Here is a 21,642-nt window from a genome sequence, read left to right as displayed (position 1 = left end):
CCTTAAATTTATTCAGCGTCCCAGCATCTACTGCACTCTGAGGTAGTGAATTCCATAGATTCACGACCCTTTGAGAAAAGTAATTCCTCCTCATCTCTGATTTAAATCTACCACCCCTTAGCCTAAAACTATGGCCTCTCCTTCTAGAATGCCCCACAAGGGGAAACATCTGTTCCACGTCTACTTTGTCTATCCCCTTTAGCATCTTATATACCTCAATTAGATCTCCTCTCATCCTTCTAAACTCTAGCGAGTATAGGCCTAAACTTCTCAATCTCTCCTCATAAGACAAGTCCCGCATCTCTGGAATCAATCTAGTGAACCTCCTCTGAACCGCCTCCAGTGCAACTACATCCTTCCTCCAGTAAGGGGACCAAAACTGTGCACAGTACTCCAGGCGCAGTCTCACCAATGCCTTGTATAGTTGCAACACTTCCCTATTTTTATACTATATTCCTTTAGCAATAAATGCCAAAATTCCATTTGCCTTCCTTATTACCTGTTGTACCTGCATACTAGCTTTCAGCGATTCATGCACGAGGACACCCAGATCCCTCTGCACTGAAGCATTCTGAAGTTTCTCTCCATTAAAATAATGTCGCCTTTTTATTCTTCCGACCAAAATGGATAACCTCACACTTATCCACGTTAAACTCCATCTGCCAAATTTTGGCCCATTCACCTCACCTGTCCATATCCATTTGTAAATTTCTTATTTCTTCATTGCAACTTAATGCGTCACTCTTCATCTAGCAGTATTGTTAATTCTATAAGGAACCCACTTGGGATTCACGTGCTTGCATTTCACATTATGTTGTTCATCTTTTCCAGCCTTACTTACTTCCTTTGTAGAGGACACACAGAAACATAAGAACAGCAGAAGGCCATTCAACCCCTCCAGCCTGTTCTGTCATTGTGAGATCATGACTGACCCAATTAGATGGATAGATTCTGTACATTATAATTAAAAACAAGTTTCACACAATATTCTGCTAACAATTAATGATGGTTCCCCTTGATCTAAAAAGAGGTCCAGAATTAAAATCCTGCTCTATTCAGTGAGTAACAGAGGGACTATTTCATCAACTGTATAACAGAGTAATGGTTTATGTATCAATTTCATGCCACCAGAATGACAGCTTTTCTCTAAATCAAACAAAGCCAAAGGTTGACTGAAATTTATTGATCTCTGCCGACGAGTCACTTCATTCAGAGGGAATAGGTCACATGGGAGATTGCAAAGACCACATTCACCAACTGCTCATCTGGCCTGTTTCTGTTATTAGGACAATGAAATAGGAGAGACAGTTACATTGTGAAGATAGTTATATGATATCTTGAAGTTCTGCATCGCAACATCTTTAGTTCTGAACATTCGCATGTAAAACTTTCCACTTCAATGGAATTCAACATCAGAGTTCTCAGTCTGCACACAGTTGGTCATATTGTTGAATTCTAAATGCTGTCGTCAATCTTCATCGTCAGTGGTTTTGCAATACATACTTCTTGAAATATAAAAGGATATATAAATTAGTTATCAAAACGTACTGGCCCTTTAGATCCCCCGAGGATCTGTATAGACCCTCCTATTTCTCATCTGCACGATGCCCCTCAGCAACATCATCTGAAGACACGGTGTTAGTTTTCACATGTACGCTGACGACACCCAGCTCTACCTCACCACCACCTCTCGACTCCTCCACTGTTGCTAAATTATCAGATTGCTTATCCAACATCCAGTACAGGATGAGCAGAAATTTCCTCCAATTAAATATTGGGAAGACTGAAGCCATTATTTTCACTCCCTGCTCCAACTCCATTCCCCAGCTACTGACTCCATCCTTCTCCCAGGCAACAATCTGAGACTAAACCATTAAGTATCATTCTTGACCCCAAGATGAGCTTCCGACCATATGTACGGAAGTTAATACCCTCCCCAGTGATGGGTTTGGTGGCATAGGTGCATTTAATCAGGCAGCATGGTGGCAGATGGGGACCCTGCCACCTTCCCGCTTCTACCTGACTAAGTCTGTGGAGTGTAGGCCTGTGAGTAGCCTTCCCATGCCCCTGCCAACTGAGACCCATAATGCCCACCCAACCCAGCGGTTGGCAGGGAGGGGGTGGCCTCGCCATGTGAGGAGCACAAGAAGCAAACCCTTTCAGGGTTGCTTGTGGACTCCCATGGGGTTCCCTCGTTCAAAGGCACTCAGTGTCTGTTCAAGGGACCCATATTGGGAAAGTAGGGGGTAGCACTAAGAGCCAGCCCACTGCCCTTGCTGCCAATACCTTCTCCCCCATCACCCCCACTTCTTCTGCCATCACTCACCTGTGGCCTGGGATCAAGTGACGATACCTCGGCCTCAGGTGGGTGTAGTTCCAGCAGCAGCCACCAAAGCTCTGGTGGCCATTCAGTGGAGCTTCTGATTGGCCGACTGCTCTCAGTGGGCGGGACTTCTGTCCCCCAGGGCCCTTGATCCCGGAGAAGACCCACAGTTGTCTATTTAAATGCCTGAGTGGCCTCTATTAAATCCAGCCTCTTATTTGTGCCATCATTAAGGCTGCCTATGTCCATCTCCATAACATTGCCTGACTTCAGTCTCAACTCATCAGCTGCTGAAATTCTCATCCATACCTTTGTTAGATTTGACTAACAATGCACTCTTAGACAGTTACCCACATTCTACCCTCCGTAAACTTGAGGCCATCCAGAGCTCCGCTGACCATTTCTTAACTCGCATTAAGTCCGATTCCCTGGTCACACCTGTGCTCTGATTTATATTGATTCCTGGTCAAAATCTTGATGCTAAAATTCTCATTCTTGCTTTGAAATCCCTCTGTGGCTTCACCCTTCCCTATCTCTGAAACATCCTCCAGTCTCACAATCCTCCAAGACATTGGTGCTCATCTCATTCTGGCCTCTTGTGCATCCCCAATTTTAATCATTCCAACACTGGTAGTCATGCCTTCAGTTGCTCATGCACTAAGCTCAGAATTCCCTCCCTACACCTCTCCCCCTCACTATCCAACTTTCCTCCTTGAAGATACTCCTTAAAACCTGCCTCTTTGACCAAGTTTTTGGGCAACAGCCTAAGTATGGGATATGGGGAGCAGATGGGAAAATGGATTGGAAGCCCAAGATCAGCAATGATCATATTAAATGGCGGAGCAGGCTCGATGGGCTGTGTAGTCTACTCCTGCTCCTATTTGTTTGTGTTTCTTTTCTAATATATCCTGATGTGGCTCAGTGTCAGATTTTATAAGGCTCCTATGAAGCACCTTGGGGTGTTATATTACATTAAAGGTGCTATATAAATATAAATTGTTGTTGTTCACTAAGCATGTAATTTCAAAGTTCTCAATTGCTTGTCAAAAAACAATCTGATCTACTCTAATTTAATCTAATCCAATCACCTAATCTCCTCCTTTATTCAAATCTGACCTGGTCCAGTCCACTCGAATCTCATTTAATCCACTCTAACCTAATTCAATCAAATATGTTTCAATCTAATCTGTTCAACTCTGATCTAATATAATTTACTCTCATCTCTAAACTACACCAACCTAATCTATCGAATATATTCCAATCTGACCTAGTTCACTGTCACCGAACCAAAATGTACTTTTCTAATCTAAATTAATTTAGCTGAATCCATTCTAGTCTAATCTAATTTAATTATTCTAATCTCATCCAATCAACAATGTAGTGATGATTATTAATGTTTGAAATTTACAACACTTTCATTGGAATTTGGGTTGCTGCTCGGTAGTGTTTTTTTTTTAAGATGTGAATTTATTTGTGCTGAAATAACAGGAACAGAGTCCCCAGGAAATGGACATGACGGAGACTGTGGAATCCAAGCAGCAGAGAAGATGAATTTGGGTGAAGTTCATGGAACCCAAACATGGATGGCCTTCAATTTCAATTATTAACTGAATTGAGAGACTGAACAGGATCTATTGGCTTCTCAAAAACTGCATTTAAACTCAAGACCGCTTACCACCTTCTTCCGAGATACGAAAAGCACTAATTTCCCAGGATTTTGGAGGATCGACATCTGATGTTAACCTGTGAGAAAAGAAACATCATAATGGATTGCTCATTCCTCATATTGCCTTTCCAAAAGGATATTTTAGTTAAATGTTTCGATATATATTTACCCATAATTATGTAAACGATAACTTTAAAATTTCCTGCCTACTTGTGGCCAGATCCATGCACAATCGGGGTCCAACTCAAATGTGTGGCCAGAGGAACTCTTCAGTGTCAACCCAAGAGGATAATTTAAACCTATCACCTTGGCAAGGAAATCACAGGATCAAGTGGAATGTCAACATCACTCTCCATTCACTTCAACAGAGAATCAAACTTGGTGGCTGTAAACCCAGCACTGCTCCCAGTTCCCTCAGTTTTCCGAATGACAGGTTTAGGTTCAAATTGATCCCTTACACTGTTGATTTGCAATTCATGGAATGGGGACATCACTAGCTAGGCCAGCATTTATTGCCCATCCCAATTGCTCTTGAGAACTGAATGGCTTAGCTAGGCCATTTAAGAGTTAACCAGATTGCTGTGGGTTTGGAGTCACATGTAGGCCAGGCAAGGATGGCAGATTTCATATTTCCTTCCCTAAAGGACATTAATGAACCAGATGGATTTTTAACAACAATTGACAATGGTTTCATGGTCATTATTAAACTTATAATTCCAGATTTTTTACTGAATTCAAATTTCACCAGCTGCCATGGTGGGATTTGAACCCAGGTCCCAGAGCATTATCCTGGGCATCTGGAATATTAATCCAGCGACAATACCACTACGCCACCATCTCCCCCCCTGACTCCCAAGGGCAGGATATTGCTGTTGGTGTGCGGGGGCGGGCCCGACCTGCCGCCATGTTAAATGACGCGCGATGAAGTCGGGCATGCGTCCCGACGGCATCGCACTGAGTATCGATGTTTCGGTCGGCGGGCGTGCACTGGAGTCAGCTGCGCACCCGCCGATATCTAAACAACCTATTAAAGCCATTAAGAATCTAATTAAGATTATTATAAACGCTGCTTGTCCAACCATACGGTTGGCGGGCAGGCGAAAAGCCCAAGCGGCCTTCACATTTTTTAGGAAACCTCATCCACAAGCAGGATGAGGTTTCCTAACGCTTTTATTAAATTAAAAAAAACTTTCATTAATATAAAAACATGTCCCAACTCATATGACATAGTCACATGATGGGACATGTTTAAATCAATTTATAAACTTTTATTTAATTTTTTGAACATTGATTCAATCTCCCTGAGGCGCATGCGTGAAAGAGTGCTGGCCCGACTCTCCCTCCTCCCCCCGCCCGCACAGGGAGCGCTGAGTGCTACCAGTCGTGTATTACTCTGAGCCCGCCCCTGCCTGCTCCCGCTCCCGCTGAGCCCGCCCACCATATGAAAAATCCTGCCCCAAGTTGTGAACGAGAGTTCCCTGCAATTGTGATTGTCAGAGGCTCCCTTCAAATGGTGACCAGATTTGCTGTCCTCTGTCCTCGACATTTTATAGTCGATTTCAGAAATAAAACTGGTTCATTTGCTGGGTCTATCCCTGATTTACATTACATTGCAAGAGGAGCCAAAGGAAGGGGATCAGAGAGTTGAGAAAATTGAGACTCTCCAAAGTGTAATTTAAACCAATTCAATAAAAATCCTAAGGTCAGTGAGCTGTGTGTTGCTAACTTTGCCCCTCCTGGTCTCTCTCTGAAGGCAAATGATCTTTTTCTCCCATTTTTCTTGCCCTGCACCCTGGCACTTTGTGGCAGGAAGAATTGTTCTGGTTATTATGTGTTGGGACAATATTATGTAAGGACATATTAGAGAACTTTAAAATTATGAAGGGATTTGATAGGATAAACAGAAAGATGATGTTTTCACTTGTGGGGTAGCTCCGAACCAGCGATGATTAATATAAGATAGTCACTAATAAACTTAAAAGGGAATTCAGGAGAAACTGCTTTACCCAGATTTGTTGAAATATTTTTGCCATGCGGTGTAGAAAAATAACATCAATGCTTTTAAGGGAAAGGTGGATAAACACACAAGGAGAGAGGAATAGAAAGATATGGTGTCGTCCATGTAAATCTTTTTGTTTTGCACATTCCCCATTGTCAAATAACTTCAGTACATGTTTCTATCAATCACTTTTGTTCACAATCATAGGCGCTCCCTAATTAAAATATGGCATGCAGCACCAGTCTACCATACCTGTATGTTTTATTTCCAGAGGTTTTCTGTATCTCCCACATCCAAGCGTGGTCATATATGGGATATATAGTCTGGTGTGTATTCGCGATCCCAATAGCTGAACAGGGGGAGGGAGCATAACGTTAATTCAGAAATGAATCAATTATTACTTGTCATTATAAGCAACTTGGGAAATCTTGCGAAAGAAGTCTCCTTTGCCACAATTCATAACAATTTAGCTAATGGGTCCTCGTTAAATTTGCAAGGTGCGTTATTTTGACACAATCATCAAGCCATTCATTTTAGGCATGAAATTCATTCATTTTAACATGCTGTACTCATAAATGATTATTGAAACGATTATTGAAATGTTGATGGGATCTCCCACTGCTTTAATGGATGTGTGTTCATCAAGGAGACCAAGTTGGTGTTGTCTCATTTGTGATGTTAAACCAAATCTTGATTTGCAGATCCGAGTGCCAACATTACATTTGAAGACATTGTTGGAGAGGTGGCTGAATGCATGGGCTTTGCAGTGAAATCTGACTCCATTCTCCTCAGATGTCGAGATTGGTTGATGACAGAGGCTTCTCCATTTGAATCTGTCCAGAGCTGTTTTCACCTATATAGTCGGGTCCAACTAACAGGCCCTTTGATTGTCTTTCAGAATGTCCTTGTGTTACAAGTGTGAGGTTTACATGATTATTCTACTTTAGGACTAATATTGTTTGGTTTAAAAGGTTATCATGGTTTGGAACTATATCGTTAAATGTAGGTGAAGTGAAAGGAATCACGTGACCCAACTTTGATGCTGTCTGACAGCAAAACTGGGTGATTTAGTTGTTAGATTATAAACATTGGGCAGAATTTTTCTGTCGGTGAGCTGGGGGCGGGGCCTGCTCGCTGACGCGAAAATGACGCGGGATGACAGCGCCATCAGTTGTCCGCCCGCTGACCTGTCAATGGCCAATTGAGGTCATTGACAGGATCATTAAGCCAATTAAAGGCCCTGCCCATCCAACCTTAAGGCTGGCGGGCAGGCCAGGAGCCCCAGCGGGCTTCTGAAAAAACATGAAACCTCATCCACTGGCGGGATAAGGTTTCATGTCTGTTTTAAAAAAGTTTAATAAAGACATTGTCACATGAGGGAGACATGTTAATAATTTTTTTATTATTCTATTTTTGAAGTTTGAAGCACTGTCAGTGATCTCCCTGAGGCAGCACTTAGTCTCAGGGAGATGTGCACTCTTTCGCGTGCATGCGCAAAAGAGCGCACTCTGACAGTTGGGGAATCCCTCCCCCCACCCCCCCCACCACCCCCCCCCCGCACAGGAAGCGCATAGCGCCTTAATTGGCCCGCCCACTTAAAATGGCGGCAGGGCCCCGTTTCGGTGACTGCGATCGGCTGCCCGCCCGCCACAGAGCTGGTGGAGCCCGCCCACCCATCAAGGGCAAAATTCTGCCCATTGTGTCAGTGAAAGGGATGTGCCGAATGTTAACATCTGGGGACAATGACAGATCTTTCTAAATCCACAACAAGAAGACCCTAAGTCTCCTAAAACCCTGAAAGGTGTTATTGATTAAGTCATAAGTAGTTGCTCTGGAAACTGCTCCTTTGATTCTGAGATGAAAAGCAATGGTAATTAGAGATAGTTGCTTAATATTTCTACTTGGACACAGGGCCAGTGTGTTTCCCAGGAGACGGGGGTAGAGGAAGTCATTCTGAGATCAGATCACAGGCTTCCCTATAAACCCAGCGATATCACAGACAGAAGAAAGTTGCATTTTTGACCTTGGGTTGATCTGCAGCTGACTGGGAGGGGAAGAGCAAGAAAATAAATATTAGCCAGGCCTGTATCTTAAGCAGAGAAAATACTGACTCTATTATTCACCATGTGGAATGCAGGTGTGAGCTCCTGCCCAGTTTGAAAGCTTAGTTTGTGAGGAGTTAAAATATGGCTGGAGGGTATGTCTAGCTGAATTTAGAGAGAGAATCCCAAAGGAAAACACTCATGGTGGAGGATACTATTGGAAAAGAAAAAGAACAGAAGTCAACCCTTGGGAGCTGCCAAAGTCTTTGGATTGGTTCCAGGAGATTGGATACCCACTTAAGAGACTGAGTAACATAACAAAATTGAGGTTTTTGATTGATATTAAACATAATAGTGCCAGACTGTTTGGTAATTCAAAATATGCATTGCCTATAAAAGCTAATAGTTTTTAATTAATAGTATTTTGCCTTTAGTCATCAATGCAGTAAAAGTTCTTTTAAAAGGTAAGATCTTGATGTGTCACCCTTTTAGCTAATAACTAAGTGGAAATTTTCTTTAAATCATTATTGATCTCTGTGGAGGTTGTAACATTTGTGTCTGAGTTTGAGATGTCCTGTGGTGTGGGTTCCCATGCTCAACTTGTTGTAGAGTACCACTTTTTGGTATGTGGTATTGTGGTATCCTTCACTGTCGCTGGGTCAAAATCCTGGAACTCCCTCCCTATCAGCACTATGGGTGTACCCACACCACAGGGACTGCAGTGGTCCATGGCAGCTCACCACCACCTTCTCAAATGCAATTAGGGATGGGCAACAAATGCTGGCCTAGCCAGGGATGCCCACATGCCATGAATGAATAATAAAAAAAAAATGCGTGAATCGTCCATATGCACCACGTGGCTAACCCACCAAAGCTGAAATAAAAACAGAAAATGCTGGAAAAACTCAGCAGGTCTGGCAGCATCTGTGGAGAGAGAAACAGAGTTAAAGTTTTGAGTCCGTATGGCTCTTCTTCAGAGCAAAGCTGAGCTCCAATGAGCATGCTCTCGATCCCAGGTATACGGCACCTTGCAAGGAGCTCGGTGTTAGGGATTTTGCCCTGCCACTTGGTGTAGCAGGTAGGTCTTAGGCAATGAAGGTTGAATGCATCTAGTTTCTTTATGTGACACCAATAGTGATGTGAGAACCGCTGGCTGGTAGACTTTGATCTTTATTTTGAACAAACTCTCCAAAGCCTGAGTGTGAACTTGCTGAATGTGGAGCTTGTTTTTGCTGAGCAATAGGTGATTTCATCGCCTAACATGGTGTTGTTGGACAGCATACTCCCAAGGCAGAAGAACTGAGTTGAGGAATGTGGTGTTGATTGTGAATATGAGGCCAGGGGTCAGGTTGATACAAAATCTCTGTCTTTTACAGGCTTATTGTAAGGCCAAAATGTTCTGAGGCTTGGACAAAGTGGTCAACAAGCAGCTGGATGTCCTCCAGAGTGTGCGTTATGAGGGCACAGCCATTGGCAAACAAGAGTTCACTTAGTTCTTTGATTGTGTGAGTCTTGAGCTTTTACAGATTGAAGGGATTGCTGTCTGTCCTGAACTCAATGTGCACTCCAACAAGTGCATACAAGAGCATGGCCATAAAGTAGATGGCAAACAGAACTGTAGCCATTACACAGCCTTGCTTGATGCCATTGATGACAGGAAAGGCATCTGATGAGGCACCATTCTGCATCACACTGGCCATCATACTTTAGTGAAATGAGTGGGTGACTCTGATCATCTTTTCAGGACAGCCATATTCGCACAGCACCTTCCACAGGCCTTCCCGATTTATTGTGTCAAAGGCCTTGGTCAGGTCAATGAACACCATGTACAGGTCCTTGTTCTGTTTACGGGGCTTTTCTTGAATTTGACACCCTGCAAAGATCACATTGGCAGTTCCGCATCCAGCACGTAAACCACACTGTGATTCTGGGTACACTGGGTCTGTTAGGTGAGTGACAACACTGTTGAGAATAACTCTAGCTAAAATTTTTCCCGATGTGGAGAGAAGCAAAATACCACGATGATTGTCACAGAAGAACTTACTTCCCTTCAGTTTGTACAGGTGAGTCATGGAAACATCCTTGTAATCTTGGGGCACTATGCCCTGGTTCCAGATTAAGCAGAAGAGGCTGGTGAATTTTCTAACCATGTGAGTTCCTCCATCCTTAAATATTGCAGGCGGAATGCCATTGGCCCCTGGAGACTTACCCACAGACAGTTGCTTTATGGCCTTGGTGACTTAGGATTGAGGTGGATCGAGGGCAACCTCGTCCAGAACCCAATGCTATGAAAGTGATTCAATGGTGTCGTTGCACAATGTGGATTCTTGGTTCAGGAGATGGTTAATCTGTCCAACAAGAGAGAATCTCATGCCTGTTCCTTGTCATCGGCTGAGAGGTTACGTGTTGTACTGACAGATCAGAGACCTTCATGGAGAGTCTTCAGGTCATGCTTACCGACAGCTTCCTGAAGCCCTGCTGCCTCGTTCTCCCATCATGGGGTCTTCATCTCACTTAATTTGGCCTGCAGCGGGTGTTTTGCTTGATGGTATTTGGCTTTTATTATTGGTGATTTTTGGTCAGATATATAAGATCTGTGAGCATTGTGTAGATTCTCGAGTAGTTCTTGGTCATATCTTGGTCATTCTTGTCGAACCCATCTTGGTGCATCCATTTGATGAATCCAAGGGTATCAGGTGCCCTGCTGTGAATGATATCCCTTAACTTCTTCCGAGAATCTTCAATGTCCATGTCTGTAGCTAATTTTTGTTCCAGTTCCTGTCCCTTGGCCCAGTCTTTTAGGATAGCTACATCAAGCTTCCTGTGTGCTTTGACTCTGTCTCAATTTGTACCTTGTTATGTTTTACTGGTGACATAGCTGTAACTTCCATTGCCTTTTGGAAAATGAAGAGTTCCAACTACAAAAGAAAACTTCCAGAGTCCATGAGAAATGGAGAAGAGTCAGATTTTATGGGCAGAATTTCCTCAGCTGCGAGTCACCAGCAGGACTCTGCTGTCAATCAGCAACTTATCGGAAAATCACAAGTACATTGCTTCAACTTCCAGCCCATAGGCATTAATGAGAGACAATCACAATACAGAACATACAATTACAGCTATGATTTGTTACTTCCAAACATAAGTAGCATCATGAAAACTTAATTTCCAGTATGTGGTACCATAATAATGACATATTATTAGCATGCATCATTTTTTAAACCTTAAAAATCCATCAAATAATGAAGAAACTGCACCAAATCATGAGTTGGCACCTCCATAATTTTTTTGGTCATTTCCATCACCTCCTGACAGACTCACCCTAACCATTAAAATGTCTTGTATGCTGTCCAGGTTACATGTCAATCAACGAGGAGCACTAAATTTCTGGCTTGATCAATATTTGATCAATATTAATAAAGATCTAAATATCATTACCATGGTGTTTAGATGGGTGCATATTACTGGTCTAGACCTGTTAACCAATACAAATGGATATTTAATATATACTGCAGCAATTCTCCAAAGCTCCTACAACAGCACATTCCACCACCGGCACCTAGAAGAACAAGGGCAGCAGGTTCATAGGAACACCACCACCAAGTTCCCACCCCAAGTCAACACCATCCTCACTTGGAAATATATCATTGTTCCCTCATCATAAAGAAAAAAAACAAGACTTATGATCATAGGATGTCTCAGAATACTTTATAGCAATGAAGTACTTTAGGAGTTAATTTGCGCACAGCAAGCTCCCTCAACCAGCAATGTGATGATGACCAGGTCATGTGTTTTTTGTGATGTTAATTGAGGGATTAATATTGGCCAAGACACCAAGGAGAAAGAATTCCCCTGATCTTCTTTGATAGTGCTATTTTACATCCACCTGATAGGGCAGACAGGGCCCCAGTTTAATGTTTCTTCCAAAAGACAAGACTTCTGACAGTGCAGCACTCCCTCAGCTGCAATGGAGTGTCATTCTTGCTTTTTGTGCTCAAGTCCTGAAGTGGGACAGGAATCCAGAATCTCTTGATTCAGAGGTGAGATGTGACTAACTGAGCCACACTGACATGCCATCACTGGGTTTAAATCCTGGAACTCCCTCCCTAACAGCACTGTAGGTGTACCTTAACCTCATGAACTACAGCAGTTCAAGAAGGTGGCTCATCACCACCTTCTCAAGGGCAATTAGGGATGGGCAATAAATGTTGGCCATGCCAGTAACGTTCACATCCCCAGAAGGAAAAAACAGTTCAAAATTTTCAAAACCCAGTAAAAATCAGTAATACTGGCACCAGTAATACTGGAGTTCCATTTTAAAACACCACTAATCCATAGGGAGTATTGATGTAAATGTACTGTCAACATGTTTTACTTAGGATGCAGTAGGAAATAGATAGACCCTGAATTCATCCCATTCTTGGTCTGACCTGAGTAAAATCTTTGAAAATGGAAATTTTAAAAGCTTCCAAGGCTCTGGTCATGTTTATATTATTATTTAGCAAAAATATCTTGAAAATTTCAAACCAGTGCAATGATTCTAGACTAAGATGCCCGACAAATAGACTTTTGTACTTTATACCTTTTTCAAAGTGACCAGGTGACTGGTTGAAAATGAAAAACAAAATTCCCCAATTTTTGTTTCTCTTTTAGTTCCCAACATCCACAGGTCATACATAACTTTGGCAGGGTTCAGAATAAACGTGTTTGTCACTGGAGTCTACAAAGTGTTACTTCACAGTAGAAGCGTTATACACTAGTTATGTGTTAACTGTCTTTCCTCCAGATTGTTGAATTTAGTCAGTGGAAACACTGTCGGCTTTTTTATTCTTGGTGAGAGGATCTTTGTAAAACTGCAGATGAGTTTAAAATTTTCATCATCTGTGAACTAACACTGAAAAGGTGAGATTTGTGTTCATAACTGAAACCTAACTCTAAACAAAGAAGCTGACATTTGATTTCTAACACACTTGTATAGAACAATCCTTACCATTTCGGTGTGATGGTAATGGCCCTCTTATCCATGGAATGGTTGATGTTTCTGAAATTAATCAGATTATTTCAAACAATTACTTTGCTCCATGTTGTTGCTTTAGTTCTGACAATTTTCTCTGCAAACTGTGTGAGGTGTGATTTAACAAGCCCACTTGATGGGCCTGGCCATCTCTCTGCTAGCATATATTAGAAGTATCAGTGATGTTGTCCTGATCGCTATATTACAGATGAAGTATTCCACAATTCTTAATGTGGTTTCTGGGTGTCATGGATCCGGCCCACAACCAGAACTCTAAAATTCATGAAGTTAAACATGAGTCGCTTGTTTTAGACACACCGGATATTTAGTTCCAGTGACTTCAATAAAGCACTGCATATCAGGATGAGGAATGACTGGAGCAAAGCTATTCAACTCTTTTGCACCCCTTCCTGTGTTCAATTTCACCCTTTATGGCTGCATAGTTCTTACTGCTAACATCTTATTATGAATATTGTACCATCCCACTTTGTTAGTCTTCCCTGGTAAGGCAGTGTCCTGAAGTAATCCTTCCATAAGAAGGCATTTGCTGTGATCTACACCGCCTCCCTTCACTATTTTAGCAGAAACGTTAGCATCTTGGGCTGTATTTTGTATGGAGTGTGGTTAAGTCCCTAAGGAAAAAATGGACACAAATGGACATCAAAGAATTAGGAACAACATGGGCAAAAAGTATATAATAGGGAAGAAGTAAGTGACGGAAAATTGTTCACTTAGAGGCGGCAATGCTGCCACTGAGCCACAGATAACAGCTGAAAAGTAAAATTTAGTCTAGCCTGCTCCTTGAGTTAAATAGCTAAATGTTGCTAAACTGTTCAGTACCATTACTCACTGTTCATTTCTACAGTACTTACTGCTCCTAGTACACAATCATACACAATAGAATTGAAAAGGGGCATTTGTGGAGCAATGCAACCATACTTTGTCATGTAAAGGCATCTTAAAATTAGAGCTAAGCCATTAACATTAGACCTATTCAGGATCAAAAGCAGAATGCACTATCACACAAAAGCTTGGAGAAATTTGGAACTCTCTCCACCAAAAGACAGTGGATGTTGTGTGAGGCGGGGGCAGGGCTCAGTTACAGCTTTCATGACTGAGGTGGATTTTTACTCGGTGAGGGTGTGGAGGATATGGGGCAAAGGCAGGGAAATGGAGTTGAGGTGCAGATCAGCTATGATCTAAGTGAATGGTGGAGGAGGCTTGAGGGGCAGAATGACCTCCTCTGGTTCTTAATGTTTCAATGTTCCTAAGGGAACACATCTGGCAAACCGTCACATCAGTGGTAACACATGACCTAGCGGAAGCCCGTACAGACTGTGCAGTACTTTCTGTTTGGGGTGGCCTATTGATAAAAGGTGCTTTTCAGAAATGTATTAGTCCCCATATTCATTTCTTTTAAATGATATGAAAAAGCATTTCTACCTCTTAATTCTGTTACATCCATGAGATCAGAGATGAAACGCAGCCCAGCATCCTCAAAGACACCAACAGTGTTTCGTCCACCACCGTATGAAGATCCAAAGTCATAAAAGTCTTTTCTGTAAAAAGCCTGCTCAAGGCAGAGAAAACATACGTGTAGTCCTTGTTGCAAAATTGTCTAATTTCATAATTCATATGTTTTGAGAGTGTAACTTTTAACTTGGGGATTGTAATTTTTAAAATGTAGGATAAATGAAAACTCCTGGTGGGAAGTTGGTGAAAAAACCAAAAGTGATTGAAATTCAAAGGGTGGCCTGTGTTTATTTAATAAGGTCACAGTTGGAAGTAGGAAAACACTGAACAATGGGTGTGCCCTTGAGTTTCTTGGTGGAGATGAGATATCTACATTTACTTTCATAAGGGGTTTAAATCATTCTTATGGTTTCCCAGAATAAAGGAATATTTGGGAATGGGAGATATTGAGATTGAATCTCTATCTGGGACATCCCTGGGACATGGGAATAGACTGCAGGGGGTGATTTTCTTGATTTTGGGTTTTATCTGTGGGATTTCTCACAGAAACAGGGAGCTGGAGCCTGGAAGCAACTTTGAGAAGCAGAGAGAGGAATCTGCCAGGAACTGTAGACCAGGAGCAAAGGCTTATCAGAAACCAAAGTGTTGTCTGGTTTTGGAGTCACTGAGCAAGAAAGCAGCGAGGCCCATGCTTGATCTAGGGTGTCCACAATCATGAAGTGCTTCATGAAAATTGGATGGTCAGATAGGCAGATGCTAATGAAAGAACCCCAAGAAATCTCATACCTCAGAGAATAGCAGAAACACTGAGGAGAATCAAAGTGAATTCATGAGAGCTGTGGCACACCTTGGTTTGATCCCAGGAGAAGTGAATAAACCCTCATAATCCTATAAAGTTTAGGGGAACTCTTGAATAGAAATGAAAGTAGAACAGAAAGTGGTCTGTTGAGATAATTGGTTTTAAATATAAGTGTTCATAAAACATATAGTGTTAAGTTGGTAGTACTTGCTTTGTTTAAATCTTGTACAATAAAACTTTTTGCTTAAAATATGAAACCTTGTGGCGCAATGATTTCAGTTAATAACAGGGAGTTCAAATTTCTTTTTAAAAGTTACTGTTCCCACTGGAGGTGATAACACATTTATTTTTGAACAAACATGATAAAGATACCACTTAGGCTTGAATGATTACATGTTGTTAGACTAGGCCTGTATTCAATATTGAAGCAATTCCAGATCATAACTTGCTGTGCAAAAAATGTTGCTTCAATCTTACCATAGCTTCTTTTCCAATAATTTTAAATCCATGCCCTTTGATTAAAAACTCTGCTGCCATATGAAAGTTTTTCCCTATCTGCTCTATCAGAACTGCTCAGAATTCTGAATACCTGAATTAAATCTTCACCTCCTCTGCTATCAGGGAATAACTGAAACCCCTCAGCCGGGTACCATTCCAGTAAATCTCCCCTGTGCCCTTTCCAAGGCCTTGCTGTACTTTCTAACGTTTCTTAAAGTTTGTGAACAGAATTGGACACAATACCCCAACTGAGGTCCAACTAAAGATTTATAAAGGTTTAATATAACAAACCTTTTGTCTAAAGTCTTGATACATCATGACTTGCACTACTATTTGTTGTAAGGTGTTGGATGTAGTTCAATGGGTCTTATTAAGGCATTCGTAGTCTGAGGCAGTTCAATGGTAAGAATTTATCAACTACTAGAAACTATATACAGAGGTTGAATAGAGGTCCAAGCTAGGAATTATTTCCATGCTTGCTTCAACACACGGCTCTGTCCAACGCTACACTGACCTCTAGGTGTGGGCCATATGTCATTTTACATCACTGTGAGGGCAGTACTGTACTCAGTCCCGCGGTAAAACTTTATGTGCCAGGCCCTTACACTACACCTCCCCCCAACTCTTTAGCCAATGTATTTACAAGTTATTCCAGTTTACCCCATGTATTACATCATTATTACTACCCCATCTTCCCCCTCAAGTTTCTGAGCTCATAGGTTCAGGCAGTCTGGGGGCCTTATAATTCTTCCATATCTTATTCGGAGGAATGATAGGCTCTGTCGCTGCAGGTAAACTTTATTCAGTTGGAGGTTGTTTTGTTATCTAGGTGTCTTTTCATCCTCTTTTTCTGTTCTTTGGCACTGAATCACTCTTTGTCGCTTCCGCAATTGTAGTGATAGATGGCAGTTGGTTTATCTCTCCCTTTACAGGGCTGGGCTCATCTCTATGGCATTTTTCTCTTTTTCCTTCGTGTGGCTCACCACGACAAACACTGGGGTGGAAGATAGTGCTTCATGTTGTGAAGGTGTGATTTGGAAGTAGGCTCACCTTTGCATTTGCCTGTGTGCTGTGCTGCCATCAATGGATGGCTGCTACTCAGTTCCAGCATCGTTTGTGGCACTGTCATGGTGGCTGGGGATTGCAGTATCAGCTCTCTGGTCCTAGGGTTTATCTCTCCAATTGGCATCAGAGCCAGATGTTGAGACTCTTCTCATTGCTAGTTCCTCCCTTGACTGACATTTACTCACGGTGTCATGGTAACCATCTGAATGGTTGGCTAGTCTGACCAATGAGGGGCTCCTGGCACCTGTAGCGAAAGTGGACAAACCAGCTGTGCAAAAAGAAAAGACAATTCAGAGCTGAAGTCCCAGTCAAGACAATCTGACTTGTTGGAGCTCTGTGGAACTTGCAGTTCTGTATGATTAACAATAGTGGTTGTCTTGACATCTGCCATTTTGAGGAGATTCAGGGCCATGCAGGCATCCCTGTTCAAGAGAGAGAAAGACTGGTAAAGGATGATGTACATCAGCTCAAAGATTTGTTTCCCGCCACACCTTAATGGTTCCAGAGTCATGCCTATGACCGGAAGTCAGATTCCTCCGGGCCCATAAAGCGTTTCTATTGTTAGTAGCCAGAGGTCTCTCAGCCACGGTTCTTTGTCTGATAGGACTGTAACACTGGCTTCCCTGTCCATTTACCAAGGCATCCACATTCCAGAATGAAAACCCAGGATCTTTGACCTCACCCAAGAAGCATGGTTGTGTGTCCTCTTGGTGTGCTGTCTTAACCTCAAAAATCCTTTTGGAATCTTCTGTGGATTTTGATATTTAGGCTTTGCACAGCTTCCCAAAGTGTCCTATTCAGTGACGTTGAAAACATTGGACTGAAATTGATCATGTCTGTGGGGCGCTTTGCTCCCCAGTGCTGGCATGGTCCCTCTACTGGTCAGTTAGGGCATTGCTTCCCTTGGCCTGGAGTGTCCCTGTTTCTGGACAGTAGGGTTTGCCTTGTACCTCAGTTTGCTTTCTCCCCTTTATATGGATCTGTGCTGCAAACAGATTTCAGATTGCCTGACAATCTGGATGGTTTTCTCAAATCTTCCTGTGTTTGAAGCATGTCTGAGAGTGCATCGTCCGCCACTCCTACAACTATTCTATCCCTGATTAGCTCAGATTTCAGGTCACCGTAATTACAGCCTTTGGCCATTCTGTACAGTTCATTAATGAAGGAGTCGACAGCTTCTCCTGGCTGCTGGACATGTTTATTAAATTTAGCCCTTTCAAGGACTTTGTTATTTCAGAGCTTAAAATAAACATCAAATGATTTTAAAATCTCATCAGATTTTGCAGATATTTTGTTGATTCCTTGTCTAGCTATTATATAGTCAGATATTGGTCCTACCAAATAAAGCAGTGTGTTAACTTGTTCAGCTTCTGTCTTTTTATCCAGACCTGGAGCAATCATGTATTTAAGGAATCTCTTCCTCCCCAATTTTGAGTTTGTTCTGGGACTCGGATCAATCCAAATTGATCTGGAAGAGTGGATTTCTGATCCATGGTTAATTTTTTTTTAAATTGCAAGTTCAGCATTAAGAGGTTTCCGAAAATCCAAGATGCTGCCGCTGTGCGCTTCTTCACAAAGGGTTTTCGTGAGCTTGCTGGTTTTGGCAGGCTCCTGCAGTCATGGCATTCTTCATCTCAGCGTTTAAACTTTTTCAACAATCACTGCCTGGGCTGACTGGTTAGAGTCTTCTCTGCTTTAGTGCAATTTTCTTGGGTCTTGGAAGCGTTGAACCCTGGTTTTTGCTGGGTTTTCTTAAGCTGCCTACTCAGTCTTGATTAATTTTTAATTAATTTCTTTGTCTTTTTGTTTGGAGCAAACTCAGCTGTCACGTGTTCAGGCATCGGTTTAGGAATTGGTTTTCACGGACTGTGATTTAAACAGCAATTTCTGACCAGTGCCGTATTTACCTTTTCCTGGACTTGTGTTGTCTGGGAATTTTAAATTTTTACCTCAACCCTGCTAGGTCTTCTGACTGCACACTCTGGGTATTGAAGCTGGACTTCCACGTGGTTTGATGGAGTCTTCTGCTGCATTGAGTGATTTAATTTCTGTCTTCAGCTTCCAAGCCTTTCTTTGGAGCTTTCCTCTGGCAATTTCCTTCCGTGCCTTTGCTTCTTGAGCTTTTCTTCAGGTCAGAATGCTTCTTTAATTTTTCCTTCAGTTTTCCAAGGTTTTAATTTCCTTCTGCGGTCTCTTCAAGGTTTTGAGTTGTTCCATTCACTGCCACCATGTTGAAAGATGTTGAGTGTACTTTAGTAGGTCTTATTAAGGTATTTGTAGTCTTGGATAGTTCAACAGTAATTACTTATTACTATAAACTATACACATAGGTACAGTAAAGGTCCAAGCTAGAAGCTGTCTCCATGCTTGCTTCTACACATGGCTCTGTCCTACGCTATACTCACCCCTAGGTGTGGGTCATGTGTTCTCTTACATCATTGTGTGGGCAGTGCTGTAATCAGTTCCATGTTTATGTGCCATTACCTTATACTACACTATTTGGATCTAAGAATGTTCCACTGGATATTTTGGAAAGGTAAGGTCACTGATTCTTGTTATCTTTGGCCAGGAAGATCTGAGATCCCTTGTGACTGGGTAAAAAGGGTTGAGGGGGATCACAGACTCGTTTGCTTTAAGGGAAATTGTGGATTCATTGCCTGCAATTTTCATCAGCAATTGTTGAATCATAGATGGTTACAGCACAGAAGGAGGCCATTAGGTCCATCATATCCATGCCAGCTCTCTGCAAGGACCAACTCAGCTAAACGCCTTCCCCTGCCTTTTCCCTGTAGATGCTAATTTTTTCTCTTTATATAGTTATTCAATTCCCTTTTGAAGCCCTGATTGAATCCGGCTCCACCACACTCTCCTCCAATGAATTCCAGATCCTAATAACTTGCTGTGTAGAATTTTCCCTTGTATCCCCATTGCTGGGGGGGTGGGGGGGTGCGGCAGTGACATAGTGATTTTGTCACTGGACAAGTAATCCAGAGACCAAGGGTCATGCTGTGGGATCCCGGGTACGAATCCCACCACGGCAGGTGGTGAAATTTGAATTCAGTAAAAAATCTGGAATTAAAAGTCTGATGATATCATGAAACCATTGTCGATTGTCGTGAAAACCCATCTGGTTCAGTAATGCTCTTTAGGGAAGGAAATTGTTCGGCCTTACCTGGTCTGGCCTACATGTGACTCCAGATCCACAGCAATGTGGTTGACTCTTAAAATGCCCTCTGAACAAGGGCAATTAGGAATGGGCAATAAATGCTGGCCTAGCCAGCCAAGCCCACTTCCCATGAATTAATTTTAAAAATTGCCCTAAGTCTGTGTCCTCTGGTTTTCAATTCTTCCATCAATGCCCAAACTCCTCATGATTTTGAAGACTTCTATCAAATCTCCTCTCAATCTTCTTTCTCCATGGAGAACAGTCCCAGCTTCTCCAATCTATCAATGGACTGGGCTACCCTCTTCTCTGTAACCAATCTCGTGAATCTTTTCTGAACTCCTTCCAATGCCTTCACATCCTTCCTGAAGTGTGGTGTCCAGAATTGGACACAATAATCCAATTGAGGCTGAACCAGTGTTTTGTACAGATTCATTATAACTTTCTTGCTGTTGTACTTATAAAGCCCAGATTCCCGAAATCCATATTAGCTGCTCTCTCAATCTGTCCTCCGTCTTCAATTACTTGTAGACATGTATCCCCAGGTCCCTCTTCTCAATCAATAACCCCCTTTAAAATTGTAACCTTTAGTTATTATTGCCTCTCCTGGTTCTGCCAATCAAAATATAAAAAGGAAAAATGATTTACATTTACATATCATATTTCACTGGATATCTCAAAGTGCTCTACAGTCAATGTAGTACTCTTTTAAAGTACTCTATTGTAATGTAGGAAATGCGGCAGCCAATCTGTGCACAGCAAGCTCCCACAAACAGTAATGTGATAATGGCCAAATAATCTATTGTTGTGGTATTGATTGAGGGATAAATATTGGCCAGGATAGTGGGATAATTTCCATGCTCTTCTTCAAGGTAGTGGATCACTTCCCGAAACGCTTCACCTCGCGCTTCCCGAAACGCTTCACCTCGCGCTTCCCGAAACGCTTCACCTCGCGCTCCCCGAAACGCTTCACCTCGCGCTTCCCAAACTGCTTCACCTCGCGCTTCCCGAAACGCTTCACCTCGCGCTTCCCGAAACGCTTCACCTCGCGCTTCCCGAAACGCTTCACCTCGCGCTTCCCGAAACGCTTCACCTCGCGCTTCCCGAAACGCTTCACCCCGCGCCTCCCGAAACGCTTCACCCCGCGCTTCCCGAAACGCTTCACCCCGCGCTTCCCGAAACGCTTCACCTCGCGCTTCCCGAAACGCTTCACCTCGCGCTTCCCGAAACGCTTCACCTCGCGCTTCCCGAAACGCTTCACCTCGCGCTTCCCGAAACGCTTCACCCCGCGCCTCCCGAAACGCTTCACCTCGCGCTTCCCGAAACGCTTCACCTCGCGCTTCCCGAAACGCTTCACCTCGCGCTTCCCGAAACGCTTCACCTCGCGCTTCCCGAAACGCTTCACCCCACGCCTCCCGAAACGCTTCACCTCGCGCTTCCCGAAACGCTTCACCTCGCGCTTCCCGAAACGCTTCACCCCACGCTTCCTGAAACGCCTCACCTCGCGCTTCCCGAAACGCTTCACCCCGCGCTTCCCAAACTGCTTCACCTCGCGCTCCCCGAAACGCTTCACCCCGTGCTTCCCGAAACGCTTCACCTCGCG

General features: G+C 42.8%; 1 protein-coding gene across 1 annotated transcript in view; it reads right to left on the bottom strand.

Moving 5' to 3' along the window:
• Window positions 1-1,140: 1,140 nt before the first annotated feature.
• Window positions 1,141-21,642, bottom strand: part of LOC144691449 (complement C3-like) — an 89,009-nt gene continuing 68,507 nt past the window's right edge. The window contains exons 12-16 of the mRNA XM_078559548.1: window positions 14,485-14,611; window positions 13,018-13,068; window positions 6,241-6,337; window positions 3,999-4,066; window positions 1,141-1,505 (exon numbers count right to left, since the gene is read on the bottom strand). Of these exons, the coding sequence (XP_078415674.1) occupies window positions 1,456-1,505; window positions 3,999-4,066; window positions 6,241-6,337; window positions 13,018-13,068; window positions 14,485-14,611 (393 nt within the window). The 3' untranslated portion in view covers window positions 1,141-1,455. The remainder of the gene's footprint in view (window positions 1,506-3,998; window positions 4,067-6,240; window positions 6,338-13,017; window positions 13,069-14,484; window positions 14,612-21,642) is intronic.

The sequence above is a fragment of the Cetorhinus maximus genome, chromosome 16 (genome assembly GCF_964194155.1).
Source record: "Cetorhinus maximus chromosome 16, sCetMax3.hap1.1, whole genome shotgun sequence".
NCBI classification, from domain to species: Eukaryota; Metazoa; Chordata; class Chondrichthyes; order Lamniformes; family Cetorhinidae; genus Cetorhinus; species Cetorhinus maximus.
The sequence above is the reverse complement of the archived record's forward strand: the minus strand, read 5'-3'. Positions and strand labels throughout refer to the sequence as shown.